General features: G+C 34.8%; 1 protein-coding gene across 3 annotated transcripts in view; it reads left to right on the top strand.

Annotated features, from left to right (window-relative positions):
* Window positions 1–15,857, top strand: part of LOC139147247 (sorting nexin-16-like) — a 41,837-nt gene that overhangs the window by 18,975 nt on the left and 7,005 nt on the right. For 2 of the 3 annotated variants that reach the window (XM_070718272.1, XM_070718273.1), the window contains exons 2-6: window positions 3,747–3,833; window positions 7,128–7,276; window positions 9,115–9,184; window positions 12,121–12,257; window positions 12,678–12,812. In XM_070718272.1, the coding sequence (XP_070574373.1) occupies window positions 3,747–3,833; window positions 7,128–7,276; window positions 9,115–9,184; window positions 12,121–12,257; window positions 12,678–12,812 (578 nt within the window). Of the gene's footprint in view, window positions 1–3,746; window positions 3,834–7,127; window positions 7,277–9,114; window positions 9,185–12,120; window positions 12,258–12,677; window positions 14,813–15,857 lie in introns of all 3 variants that reach the window. The other variant, XR_011555679.1, reaches the window with a different exon arrangement.

Genomic DNA, 15,857 nt, shown 5'->3' with positions numbered 1-15,857 from the left:
TTTGATCTGTATCAATATATATTAAACATAACCCTGATGTCCCTATTGGCATGAATATAGATCCAACTGCCATGTCAAAAACACATGGGTTTAACCACAGTTTGGATTTAAAGGGGATAGCTAGTGTTCACAGTTTATATTCTTCAAGTTTCAATTAAAAAAATATTGCTTTGTCAAAGTAATTTGTTGCATCATTGGTCACCCCTTGAATGTTAACATCAATCCCGATTACAGTAGATTTGCAAAATAGAAATGTAATCTCCCTGTGTGTTGCTGCTGTACAACAGAAAATATGGTGACAAAGGTGTCAGTGTACACGTACAGGTTAGAGTGAGGACCTTCACTGGATGCTGGTACCAATACTGTGTGCTCAAGCAATCAGTGTGATAAATACTCAACTGGTCTGCATTATATAGCTGTGTTTCACACAATGATTTCATTAAAAGTAATGTTTTGAGAATACAACAAGAAAGTAAAAGAAGTAGGGGCATTTTGTCATGTAAATTGAATCAGTGTTCTCACCAGGATTTTCCGGTAGAGTGGTGACCGATTTGCATAACAGTTAATATAACTGTTATGGTAATGATTTCTTTTGTTTACCAGAAATTAAAGAGTGGCGGCCACCACTCTATAATAGGTCTTGGCAGAACACTGTTGAATTATAATAAACCTACCTATTGTACCAACCAAGAGGTTTAAACTCAGTTTTGTGTTCTTCAGGCTTTGATTCAATGTTCACTCAATTTTATTTTAATAACAATTCAGTTTAATGTAACATTGATCTCAAGGTTAATGTGTAACTCTAAATTTGTTCATGTGAACTTTGTTTGCTAAATTATATGGCATTGCATTGAAAAATACAATACATATCCCGGGGAGACGACAGTTTGCATGTATGGGCTAAGGTGACAACTTTCACTAGATGCTGGCACCAACGTGATCTGCAAAATCTTGTTGATAGAAAGGTGTTTTTTTCACACTGTGATTACAATGGTGGTTGATGTTATTAGAATACAAAGAAAACCTGAAAGAGGTATGATCATGTTATGCAAATTGGATGTGCAGTGGACTGGCCTATTGTACCAATTTGTTCCAAATTCAGTGAGGTTCAAGGTTATCTGGACATGTCCGGAGACAATGGACCAAAGGACGCCCAGTAACATCAGAAACAGCACCAACAGCCATTGAAAGCACAGAGCAAACTATGCATTCAGAGGCAACCACTCTGAACAGCTGGTCCAGGGGTCACTGGGTCAAACAAATAAACTATTCATGATTCCAGCTGACAAAAGCTATTTGCCAGCCTGGGAAGAATGAACTAACAAAACAGTCCTTGGTTGTGGTTATCTTATCAGTGTTTGAAAAGTCATTACCAAAGTCATTGACCTGTAAATTTTCATCATTGGTGACCTTGATAACTGTAACAATTCAACGGTTTTCACCTGCTCTAATGAAGTCTTACCAGAAATCAACCGTCCAATGGTCCAAGTGTTGCATTACACATAGCAGACTATAACAGTAACCAGTCACAGGGAAGACTGTCTGATATTGGACTTTGAAAAGCAAAGAATCAGATCCAATGCCAAGTATCATTATTTTTGATAACATACACAGTATTGTTTGTTCACAGAAAGTGTGAAAAAAATAGGCTATTGAGGCCAGAGGGATTCCCAGGTGATGATATTTGAAATAAAAGAGTAAAGTCCCTGGGGTAATTGTAACTTGCCTTACAATGGAATATTAAGGATAAGTGGTAGCGGCTTCCCAAAATGTATGCTCCCTGATGAACCAGGTGTTTATGATTTAATGACAGAATTTATCGAGTCTGTGTTAAGGGATGGGAAGATAGATGAATGGTGCTGTAACCCTGGTACTATTTCTGTTTTCCTCTAGTTCAATAGTTTTCTCCTAAATTTGAATAGCAAGAAGTCAGATCCAATCATAATAACTGTAGCATCACAGGGGAACCCTGGTAAAATCTACCAGAGTAACATCCTGCTGCAAAAACTCAGAATGAATTTGAAAAGCATTCATACAATTGTGTCCTGCAACCAAATTAATAACAAAGCGTTGTGACACATTCTCATGGGATTTCATTGTGCCATTTATAACCCATCAGCAGCAGCATATTTAATGTTTTCTTTCAGTTGTAAAGTTCCACAAAAAAAGACCACAGATACTTTATATTCCTCTGCCTGTGAACACTGGAATTCTCACCTGTGTCTTTGCTGAATAATCAAAGTAAAGCCAAAGGCAGTGAACAAGAATTAAAGTTTATTTTTATTGGACTGCCCATATATGGCTAATGTCTCCATGACATTACAGTGCCCAATAGATTTCAAAATTCCATCCATCATGCAAAGTTAATTTATTAACGAAATGTTGACTTTCAACATGGTTAGTCCAATTTTATTGTGAAAAGAAGTTTGTCAAGTTTTCTCTTGAAAAAATTGTCCATGTATATTTTGTGACAGACATCTTCATCTTCAGGAGACATAAAATTGTAGATGAATGTTCACATTTTAGGAGAAAATCACAGAGGATTAGTAAACTTATGAACGTACTATGACAACCCTTCATCATCATACATGTAGTTCTCTGTAGTGATCTGTATTTACCATTGACAATAATCAGTTTTCACCTTGATATGAACTGACACACAAAGTTGATTCTACCAGACAAACGATGTTTTGACCTATTCTACTGGTATAAACTATGATTTTTTGAGCCAGCCACTAGTTTGATAGACATGCAACATCGATGAAAAAATTGTAATGAAAGCATAGATTATTGATGGCTACCATTGGAACCCTGGAAAAATAAGTATTGTCACAGCTGTGGCAGCTGACGTAAATCACTTCAAAAAGTAATCCATCTTTAATGAAGGTAAACACATTCACCTGGTAAGGAGATTTCAGAAACACATTTTGATGGTACATATATTTAGTACAAAGGTGTAACTTCATCAGTTCAAAATATCAGAAAGAGGTATTTGACATCAGTGATCTGATAAACACTTGTGAAACGGAAATACTGACATGGTAGATGTGAGTTTAAAAGTTCAGATGATGACCCACTTTTAATTCCATAAATAACATTGGATATACAATGTATTACCTTTCCTGTGTATCCTCTGCTTTATTGAAATGATCGCCATGTGAAACAGGCTCAAAATACAATAAACCAATAGCAACAGTGAATATGCATATGTGATAAACAGATCTTGAAATGTTCCAAAGCTTCTATTACTGGTTGATAATGAGCTTCAAGAAAACAGTTATGATGATGTAATAAATTGTATTTCATATTAACCCTTTGTACCCTGACCTCTTGTGACCTATGACATACTGACATTTGTTTCCAAGCCGGGTTCAAAGGGTTTAAGGCATCAGCAATGCTCAGTAAGCTACAGCACTGCATAAAATTCATCTATGAAGAAAAAACATTTGAAAATAAGTATGATCAGTGTAATGTTAATCAATGTAACAATTGCAAACACATTAGAAACAAAGTTGAAAATAATGCAGTTGTGTGTAACAACTGCAGGTCATCTACCTAAAAAAAAAATGTCCGTTGTAATTGTGTAAGGTTCGAGGGGAAACAAATGTTCAGTCACTTTATACACCTCATCAATATCATGGTGTTATTTGAAAGAAACTTTGTAAGTTTTTGATGTTTACAAATTCTGTTCATCGGATTGTGTTTCGTATGTCATCTAACATTGAACCATTGTTCTATCTTTACAGGTTTTCAAGCTCTATGTCAAGAGGTCACCTCGGGATAATTGGTTTGTTTTCAGAAGATATACAGATTTTGTAAGGTTGAATGACCAGGTAGGGATATTTAATAAGGTCTTTTGTTTCAAAACTCAGACCCTATGACTTGCCAGGGTAGGTCAACTTACATTTTGCAATCAACAAGCACAGATTGATTCTGTAACTGAAATTATAATATGGCAAACTATAAAAGTGTTTTGAAATTGAAGATGGTAGAAACTTATTGAAATTAGACTTTGGAGAAAGAGTAAGCTGTATGGCTAAATTCATACTTTTACAAGATTAAACATTTCAATGTCGAGTTATCTGGTTGTGAGTATTCTAAGTCTGCCATTTTCAGCAAGTTTTGCATACACTGTACCTCTAATGTCTGTGATGCAGGATTTATCAGGAGATCGGGATATTTGTTTTTTAGGTGCTTCCTTAAATTTTGATCAAAAAGTGCTTCCATCAGACTCAGCTTGATTTGTTTTCAACATTGGTTCCTGGATTACCAGCAGTTGCTTCAGTTAGATTTATTCAATTTATGATGGAATTGTATGTTTATATTATAAGGATTTGATCTCAGATTTTGTCAAAATTTTATTCATCAGAAACTTCTCTTCCAACAGCTTCCAAATTGTATTTGTAGTATTTGTAAGGTCCAACAGGTCTCATACAGGGTATTTTGGTTTTCAGAAATAGTCATGAAATTAACTGCTGCAGTATCTTCTGATTGTCATGTCATTTAAAAAGAACTGGAAACAGATCACTTTTCTTGACATTGTAATGTTTATGAAACAACAGTGCTGTGTTGACCAATACATCGGCAGCTATTATATAAATAAATGTTCAGCAGGATATCCAATAATAGGAACTAACAAGCTTTTACTTCTTTGTCATATTCTTACACTTTGTGCTTTTCTCAAAATAAATATACAAGCGGTATCTTCATGTATGTTCAAGGATGGCATGGATGTTTTACACATATACAGTTGAAAATATCACAAAGGTCCTATCATTGCGCAGTAATGTGTTATTATATTGAACTCTGAACTGGTTTGTAACCCAGGTTACCATAAGATAAAGGGTCTGTAAAAATACACCATGTGATGAGTGCAAAGTTGAATATTCAGGAAAATGTCATATTTGAAGTTAACATTTATCTAATGCAAACTGTGCTTTCTCATAATCATGTTCATAAAAGTCAATATTTCATTAAAGAGCAAAAATAAGGATATTATTTACAAAAGTGCCCTGGTGAAGGTTTAAATATCAACCAGGGTTACAATTGGATGAAAATTACCTGATATGGTTTTCAATGTATATACATTTTAATATTCACATATTTATTATGCTGATCAAAATGTTGACAGTGTTAAGACAGGTTTTATCTCACAATGCATCTGGTATTGTCTTTTATTGAGACGATGACGTTTTGATGCTGTGTCATTGTCTTTTCATCAGTGTCACAGGATAATGTTGTTTAATGGATTTGTCTGTTTTGCTCCATATTGACTTCAAGCTTGCTAATATTATAAAGTGATGTCTTACACAACATAAGTATTTTCATTTGGTACAAATGGAATATCATTGACATCAAAAATGTGAGCCGAATGTCTTCCATTCAGAGACACAACTAATGCAGAAAATAGTCCAGCACAAATCAACAGGCAAGAGATGAAAAGCTGATTTTTTTGAAGTTTGAAGGATTTATAAATTGAAATTGTGTGGATTTATACGCTATATTTACTGTTCTGTCCTGAGAAAATAAATTTTAATGCTATCATTTTGATTGACAAGGGTATATTGTATTGGTCTGCAAAGTATCTGAGTGTACCCTACGACATTTGCCAGTAATCCATTTGCTTCTCAGCAAGCAGGCAAATATCTCACGTCTCAGTTGAGGAATAATATACAGTTTCAATGTTAGTCATGGTACTGAAATACAATGTGCCTGCTCTGGAAAAAAAACAAAACTTTCAAAACATTTTTATTTACATTTTTTCAGTTTTTTCTGTCAAATAGAGTTTACTATTGGTAAACATAGTCCCATCCCATATGTACCTTAACATTTATTTTTGTAGAATTCTAGTTGCGATGCTATTTCAGCAAGTACATTATCAATATTTGTTGTTTTTGACGACACAATGCTGATATTGCACCAGTTTTGTAATCCATGTCTAATATCACATAGTTTGATGTAGTTTGAGTGTAATCTTTGTATTATTAATGAATATTAGCTCATTGCATTAGGATTTTTAACTGATGTGTGTGACATAAATTTTACACATGATGAGGAACGCATTCAGAAGTTTATCAGCATAAATAAAATATCATGAAATTGGTTGTTTTAAATGGTGAATTTCTAAATGTTTGATCAAAATGGATGAAATATACTGGAGATGAGTGATTGCTTAATGCCGAAGGCATCTGTGCCTCGGGAGTGTCCCTCTGATGATCTAGTGATGATCATAGCATCAGTATGCATCATCTGATGATGAAATGCATAACCTGGGGTATGAAAACTTTCCCATAAAAAATGTTATGTGGAAATCTTGCACAGAGCGACAACTTTCATTTTGTACTGCTAAGTCCTTCAAAGGTGATGATGTTAACATTTGTGTATCAATACTGATGGAATTTGTCCATTTGAGCTAGTGCAGCAGTACACAACCCATGGTTACAATGGTCAAAGGAAAATATTGACAATGAATTATACCTTTTAAGAGAAACAAAAAATTGGATAAAAAGCATCACTTGGAACCCAGTCGTCCATCTTTGGTATGGTAAGAAAATTTTGTTAGGGACTGAAGACTGGTACTGAAAGATTGAAAGTAAAAGATTAACAAAACAGTGATCAGGGAAACAACTATATTTTGATCTATTGACCAGTGTTGCAAAAGAAATTAATTTGATGTCAAAGAATGTGGTACGCAAACACTATAGGTAACAACCAGTGTTAATGGGATTTGTCCAATAATTTACATAGTATTAAAATTACAGTATTTCAAATTATGTATGGACTAGTGCCATAGCTATGATCCAGTGTGCAACATAGAAGGACTAATCTTATTAAGTTTCTGTATGTAAGTCGCAATTTCATGCTATAGAGGAAAACAACTTCATCATATTACTTTAAAAAATTAAACTGTATATGGCAAGTAAGAAACATTAATTTGTAGTATGCACTTTATTAATGAGTGTAGCCTGAAATAGCAGTGGTTTTAGGAATATATCATTGAATTTTAACAAAAACAAGGTAAAGCATGGACAGATATGATCAACAAAATTTCAGTTGACAAAAAGACAACATATCACTTATCTACATATATATCCTTATGTGTATAATTTTATTATTTTACATTTCAGTTAAAACTTAAGTTTCCCAGCTTTCGCTTAGCTCTTCCTCCTAAGAAGTGGTTTGGTAATAATTTTGACAAAGAGTTTTTGGAAGACAGACTTCTTGGTCTTCAGGCATTTGTCTCAAACATCACCGGTCACAAAGACATCGTAAAGAGGTAAGTCATTTGTGACTTTATAAATTTCCACAATATATATTTAGATTCATGGATTCTGTTTGCTTGTCTGGATTCAAACATAGCATTTTTTCAGTCAGTCACACCTTCCTTCATCTTAGTTGCCATGAGATTTGCATGTTATTGTTTATGTTGTTTTGTTAATACTGTTGAGACAAGAAAAGTGTGACTATTTCGATAGCCATCATGAATTTCTTTTTAGAGCACCATTACCTATATCATGTTGTATTTTTTGATAATATCGTTTGAAATCAAATGCAACTTATATACAAATGCTTACCACAGGACATTTCCAAACATTGGATGGTATTTTTTCAGTAAGTAAAATGCAAAAAAATACAGCTGAGGGGCTTTGACAAAAGGCCCTCTACAAACTGTAGTACGTTTCCTGTCTTAACATTTTGATAAACATTAATAAATACTCAAAAAGGTTGACTTTGGTCTACTTTGCCAAAATTCTAGTCTAGAACCCTACTGGTAATTTTGCAAACTAACTTGCTAGACTGTAGACTATCAACATACCGGTACATCAATCCTGGTGCTCTGTTTGTTACGCGTGTTTGTGCCATGCATATTTTCTGCACTGACTTGTTACACATGTTTCTGCCATGCATATTTTCTGAGCTGACTTTTCAGGGACAGCTTCTCAACCTGATCTGTGTATAATCAATATTTATTCTGAACATGTACAAACCCAACAAGCTGTTTTCAAACAGAGAGTGTAGTGTAGATGTGATCTGCCACAGTATGACAATACCTGTTTGTTTTACCTTCCACAAAGTTCTGATTTATTCATCACAATTCAGAAAATACCTGTGCACATATTTCTTTCACTTTGCTGTGTTTTCACAATTTCAAATAATATATAAAGATATACTAAATAATAATCACTAAGTCATAGTTCTGAAAACCAGCTGAACTAAAACACACTCCTTAATTTCCCAACAAACACAATTTATTTTGTTCAAAAACCTTCAAAATTGAGATTAGACAGTGAGTAACAAGGAAACTGATATTCTACAAAGTGAAAATAGTTTGATCAGATCCATTGTGTGATGTTGCCTGGTTACCTGCCCTGTCTACGATATATTTGCTTTGGTATTTAAATCCCTTCTTTGAAGTTTTTTAGTTATTTACAGTCTGTTTCCTGTGTCAATATTTCAACATTTCTCGACTGACATGAGTGACACAGGGTGTTGTTTGCAATCTCAGACTCCCAGCATATATCAAAAATGTAAAAAAAACTTGTGTACTGTTTTCTGAACTGCTTCCCAATGACTTGCATTTCTGTAGAGCCAAATGTATAACTGTATTAAATTATATTCATCACCTAATAGTTTGGATAATATGAAACTTTCTGAAAAATCGTTCTTGTAGTTAAAATGTCTGCTCTCATAATTGCATGAATTTTTGAAAACTCAATAAAGATGGAAGGTTTACCATTGAAAAAGTAAAATGTAAACATGACAGCAAGACTAATAAATCTGACTATTAAAATACATAACAGCCTGTTTGACTGAGAAAATTAATGTGTAATTTGGCACAATTGTTTTGATACTACATGTATGAGGATATTTACTCACCAAATTAAATAATTTTAGGGGTTTATTGAGTTCTATATCTATTTTTATTATAACTTTCAAACTGAAAGTGAAATACATTAACCATTGTTGTTCCCCGGTATGAAGTTTGTAGATTGGAACTTTTCCAATGTTTTGTTCGATATCACCATGTAGGACTGAGCAGTCTTTGTGTGACTAGGGCTTCAGGGCTTTCACCTAACTCTTTATTTAGTTCATATTGTTTCTCTCATTTCACAGCAACGAAGTTAGGGAGTTTTTCTGCCTGGATGAGCCCCCTGGGCCTCATGACAGTCTAGAAGAAAGCAGAGTAAGTCTACCCATTTCAGAGCAATGGTTCCACCCTTGGTGTTTTCTCAATGGTATAACAGGACCCCTGTACTAGGAGATAGGGGTGAAAGTGTTGTACATCTTGTTTTATGATCCGTGCATATGGTGTATTGAAATTACAACTAGATTATGGTTGACATGCTTTAAAAATAATGTTAAAAAACAATATTGAAAGTAACCAAATGGTAAAGAAAAAGTCTGTGGCAAACACATGTGATACATTTGAATAGTTACCAGTTTCAAAACTGGTAGCAGATTGCTGTTGATTCCTGATGATTGGACTCTTTAAATAAGTGGAGGTCATGAATCTCTATAAATATGACAACTGATAAGGCTGAGTAAATCATTTCTACTGGTTTCAATCTTCAAGACTACAATCAGTTGATATCAAGTAGTACCAGAGTGTTGTCTGTTGGTACAGCATTCAGTCTATGTCATTCATCTACTCGGTATTAATACTTGTCCACTCAAGTGTCAAGCTTTGTCGGTCTGAAAGAAAAACTGTTCCCTGATTGATCATTATTTGATCTATTGGATATACCTTATCTCATTTATGTCACATACATGGATGTAATCACAGGGAATGGAGTAATCTTGTTGTTGTTGTTGTGTGTTGTTGGACGGGACGTGACGGGAGTGACGTTGGGCGACCTTCGTCGTTTTTTGGTCACGATTACAGTTTTCTTTTACAATTATCTACAACATCGACAAACAACAGCAAGGAATGACACATTGTTTTTTAATATTTTTTATTATCGTCATCATCATCATCACCATCAACAACAACAACAACAACAACAACAACAACAAGAAGATTACTCCATTCCCTGTGATGTAATGGGCTGCTGCTGCTGTGTGTCTATGTGTGTGTGTGTGTGTGTCTCTCTCTCTCTCTCTCTCTCTCTCTCTCTCTCTCTCTCTCTGTTATGTGTGTGTGCTTGTGTGTGAATTATTGGAAAAATAACTGGACATTCGTGTGCATAACGATAAAATTTCACCTGTCTAGTCAAAACTTTACATGTCAAGGAGCAGGCAAATACAGGCAGCTCTTCCCTACTTGGTATGCGGAAATAAAAATTCCATCAGTTACATGCGTAAGGATTTCTGCTTCAAACAACATGTACAAATAGAATGGCATATAGATGCACTTGAAGGATAGACATTTTGTCACTGTTGATAGATTTATTCTGTCACTCAAGGTTGCAGATTATTGACAGCTATCACTCAGTGTTATGACTGGACAATAATCTTCAGATATCAAGATTGGTTTTTGTAAGGCCATCAGCATGATTGACAAAAACTCATCAAGAGTGTCTGCCTAGCTTGTACATTAAAAAGGTATCCTTGGTTGGCAAGGAAGGAAAGGAAATGATTTTTGAATTTAAGAGAGAAAAAAGAGAGTAAAGTGAAAGGACACTGATTGGTCAAGAGACTTGTTTACAGGCCATTGTGTACATAGCCTCATTTTACCATTCAGTTCCGTGGCCTGAGTACAGAGGACTTTGACATCAAGTATTGATCAATTTTTGTCTTCACAGCCTGCATATGAATTTAACTTGAATATTTTACAGAACAGAGTTCATTTAATACCTGTACTTTTGTAGATGACTGTCAAGCCTTATTCATGTCTTAGAAGCAACATATATGTTTTGTGTTTCATGTCAATATTTCATGTAAATAAACAACAATCTGTAGTGTTCTTGACTTGATAAAAAGTAAAAACATGAAATGACAGTTGAGAATTAGCCAGAATTGGAACTGACGATACGGCCAACTTTTGCCAATTTGTAGTTTAGATTTACTTCATACCAGCAGCATGAACCCATGTAACCAGAAGCTATACCAGAAATGTGTTAGTTACAGTTGATGAAAATTATTGCAATTTTGTAATGGCTCAGTTAATGAAAAATTCATGTTGCAATGGAAAGGAAAATACCATATGTTGTAAATGTGAATTTTCAGAAATAGATGGCTGTGAGACAGGTGACAAAGTGAACTTGATAGAATAGCGCTAGCAATGATCTCAGTACAGTGGAAGACTAGTGTTGTTTCATCTCTGATTAGGAAATCTTGGTGGAGACTATCATATTTAAATGTAATTATTATTGATATTTATATCTGAATCTAAAGCACACAACTCTCCCTCTCCAAGGAACCAACTGTTTTTTCCGTTGTCAATCAAACAATTGATGATTGCTGTTTAAAACATTTCAAGTTGTGGTCTGAATTGAAATTTAACAAAGTACATGGACCTGAGGTATATCAAAAGAAAATTCAAGGTCATTCCCACCAGTCCTATTGTTATCTTTCAACAATGGCTTCAGGATCAAACTCATGGTGGTATTGTATATTGCATGCAGATTAACCCCATCACCACCAAACTCTGGTATGTCCCTATTGTTTCAGTACAATTGGTGGATCTATGTAGAGGGAAATGGGTGGAAAGGTTAAAGGCACATAGTCACTGTGCTCTTAGTGTGTTTCTGTGTCCTACATAAAATACCTTCTTAAAGTCAACTGTTCACTCACAATATCAGTGTTGAATGAAACTTTGTTGTGGCATTCACTAATGTTTACCCGTTTGTGAAAGCAGCTGTTGCTAGCTTATTAGCAAGCAAGTCCACTATTTCCTGTAGACATCACAAATCATGTCATTTATTTCTTTCTCTGTTCTATCTGAGGATTGAAAGGATGTTTTGTAGCAGAATCTTACAGCAAGGTTGAAGGTTCTCACAAATGAGAAGACTTGTCAGGGGATGAAAATCCTAAAAATGTAATGCTATTTACAGGGACAATTCATTTACCAAATTTACTTTTACTCTTTCATTTACCATGACAACGTGAGAAATGAACGTGAACTTCATTGACTTTTTGACATTATCATAAACTGTGTTTTCATCTTGTTTTGTCTAACAGGCACTCTGTGAAAGCCTTGAAGAAACTATTTACAACATGAAGACTGAGATGAAAGAAAAAGACAAATTGATTCAGAGTTTAAAAGAAGAGAATGCCAGCTTGCAAGCAGAAAACATGCACTTACTTAGGTCACTTAGGTAGGGTAATAATTTACCAATCAATCAATCAGTGAAATTACCTCATCGAACATTGAACATTGAAATATGAATAAAAATTCAAGACAGATTCTGCTTTTACATGTAATGTTACGGTATGTCTGACTCACTGTCTGCATATTTATTTAGGGTAATAATATAGCGATTAATCAGTCAATCAATCAAGCAATCAATTAACTCATTGATCATTGAAATTAAAATTTAAAACACATTCTGCTTATTGTATTTGATATGCATGACTCATTATCTGCACATGTGCATAGTCACCTGTATTTTAACACCATAGACCAGATAATAGTCTAATTCTACAACTCAATTGTTTGAAGTCCTTGGCCAGAATTTGGGACATCTTTTGCAAACATTTTGAAATAAATGAGCAACATCTATGCCATCTTATTTTAGTGGTGATAACGGGGCTTCCAGTTGTCGACGATCCTCTCCAAGAACAGAGAGTGATGGCAGTCTTACAGAGAGTGAATATCCATCGGCAGTTGAAGCTGACCAACAACAGAACAATGGTGACTCTGAAAAATTAAGGTAGGTCAAAGGTCATATTACAAACCAATCACTGACTGTGTTCTGTCATAGACAGAACAGACAATTGCTATCTGTTGCTATCTGTGAAGATACTTTATCATTGCGTAGACATCAGTGTTCAATTAAACAGGGGCATGGCTAATGAAACACATTGTATTCATTCTCTAACCCCCACCCTTCTAATGAAATGAAAGTTTAAAAGTACAAAAACTTGATGACATAATTTTGATCTGAACTTGCCTATTTTGTGATAAATTACTGAAGTGTGTTTGTTGGAAATTTTCACTGCTGACAGGCAAATGAAATCTAAACAGTTATGGTTCCCTCATGTACACAGTGTCCTTGGTGTGACCATGACATTTTGTGCAAATTGTTGCACAATAATTGAAATGACTAAACCAACTTTGCCTTTTACGCCATGACTTTGTGTTGTCACGCACATTTTAATTATTGACAGCACTGTACATGGCATGACATGCAGGAAAACTATACTTTACATATTGATTATCAATGAAGATTTTTTATGGTCACCCAGGTTGTTTCTTTTATTACAATGAAGATTGTCAGTACTTTTACAAAGAAGGTAACTTTGATATTTGGATGGTTTATCGGAAAATGGTCATATGTTCGTTGAATATAGGGAGTATAAACACACAAATGAACAAAATTGCTGTATTTTTGTTATTTTAAGCAAAAGTAATAATCAGTGAGATTCAGTGAATTACTGCTTTTCAGTAGTAATCTCAAGCCACTTCACAAACAACATTGTGTAAAAAGTAAATCATTTGTGTAGACATTATAGAATGTGTTGACAGAAAGGTTTCATGAATTTGCTTAACATTTGTGTTCCCCCTCCCCCCGTCATTGCAACTAAGTGTGTAACTTGTCATGTGAATTTTCCAAAGCAGTGCAAAAGAAAGTTAAATAAACAAGGTGAGCTGTCTATGAGAGGGTAGACAGAAAAACTAAGCAAATCATGTTCCCTCATATTACAAAAAAGAAAATGAAAGTGGAATGGTAAGACCTTTTCTCAGACCAAATGAGCCTGTAATTTTGTGCAACTTTTGATATGTGTAACAATTCTTGTTTGCATATTTTTGAACATCACACTATGCAAGTGTGTCTCAGGAGTTTTGCATATAGCTATGTTTCTGATATACCGGTACTCCTTGTAACAGTACAACTTCTGTTAAAATATGTATTCACCACAAGAGGGCGCTCTTTATGCCTGACAAAAGAATAGGAGATGGTGTTGCTCACTTTCTCCTGGCAATGCTAGGCAGTCTCTGATTGGAATCATCACCAGATGATATCAGTCACCGACATTGACATTGCTACAGCAGCTCAATTTGACAGACCCTACTGATATCATCTGATGATATTGATACAAAAACATTGCAATAATGGAGACTGGCTGATGTGGTTTCAGAATGAGAGAGACTCTGCTTTGCACAGACACTGTGGGTGCCACTGACATTCCAGACTATGAGTACCTATAATGCTGTGCATTCCTATAGACTAATCAATCACCACACAGTACTGTAGATGAAGGAGAACATATTCCTCATTCCCAATCAATAATACAATAGATAATGTGCACATTGAAAAGTGTGATCTTTTATTTTAATACATCAATTGTACTTCCTTTTTCACTGGGACGTGTGGGCTTCTATTAATATTCTTAAGACTGTAGTTTTGATGATGTTCCCAAGAAATATTGCCAGTATAACACTTCTAACTTTGCACAAGAGTGTGCAGGTTTCCTTGGTTATACCTCCAGCCATCTATTGTCAAAGTCTGCATTTTTTAGTGAGGGTACAATCTATTGAAGCAGCTGTCCATGTAAATTCACGACTGCTGCAACATTTTGACCTTTGACCTGATGTGCTGTGACAATAAGATGGAGGGAGTTATAATGCCACTTTTACGCTTTTCAAGTTTGGCTGTTTTTTGTTTTCGTCTTTGGTGTAGCTTTTTTCGCTGTAACCATCTGAACTTTGGTAAGTATTTCCCGACTTACACTCTATAAAGGCACTTTTTGGTGTGTGAATTCTTGCAGCTTATTCTCACCTACATTCCATCTGTGCTTTATTCCTTAGTCAAACAATTATACCAACCAAATCTAATATGCCATCAGATATTGTAGTATTTCATGTAAATAGGATTGAAGAACATTCTATGGACAAATATGAAACAATACGTCTAACTACCTGTCAAGTCATCTCTACTCACCCAGTAGAGATGACTATGTTATTGGTCTTTTTTGTTATGACAAGATTCTTAATCTCTGCATTAGTGGAAAGAATTCACATTCTTAAATGCTGCATAGAGTTTTAAAGCCAAATCTCCTCAGTGTGAACAAATATAACTTTCACCGATAAACACCCACAATGACTCGTTGGTCAAAATACCTAACCCTACTTCAACACCCTGCAACATGCTTTCTGTGTATACCTTGTGTAAAGGTAATACCTGGCTAGCCTTTTTTATGAATCAGTGAATTTAACCTACGTAAATATGATAATCCTATGCTAATCCCTCTGTAACACTGCTAAATTTGTATTGACAACAATCAAAGTCTATTGATAAACTGATATTGTTCTATTCCTTTTCACTAATTTGTGATAAACTGTTTATTCTTACACATCTTGACTGATAGTTAGGAATAATTATGAATGACCTGAAAAGGGAGGTCAGCTTGCATACAAAGATGTTCTCAGCGGATATCTCATCTAGCACACCTAGCTCAGTTCAGCTGATCCTCAATGGCAATCTTTGCCTATTTCACAAAATACTCACAAAATCAGTATCAGTATGCCATGACATGTCAATACAAATTTACCAAGGTACGTAACTGCTGCATTTCACCATGGAAATGTGTCAAACAACTCCATATCCTATATCCTATCCAGTCTCCTTTAAAGTTGTCATTTTTTTCCCTAAACTATCCCGTGTCTGTGTTTTGCTGAAAGTTTTGCTTCATATGCAAATATATGTATTGATAAGATTCATGTTTCTTACACTTGTAACTTGTTGATAAAGAGT

Source organism: Ptychodera flava, chromosome 13 (assembly GCF_041260155.1).
Source record: "Ptychodera flava strain L36383 chromosome 13, AS_Pfla_20210202, whole genome shotgun sequence".
NCBI classification, from domain to species: domain Eukaryota; kingdom Metazoa; phylum Hemichordata; class Enteropneusta; family Ptychoderidae; genus Ptychodera; species Ptychodera flava.
The sequence above is the reverse complement of the archived record's forward strand: the minus strand, read 5'-3'. Positions and strand labels throughout refer to the sequence as shown.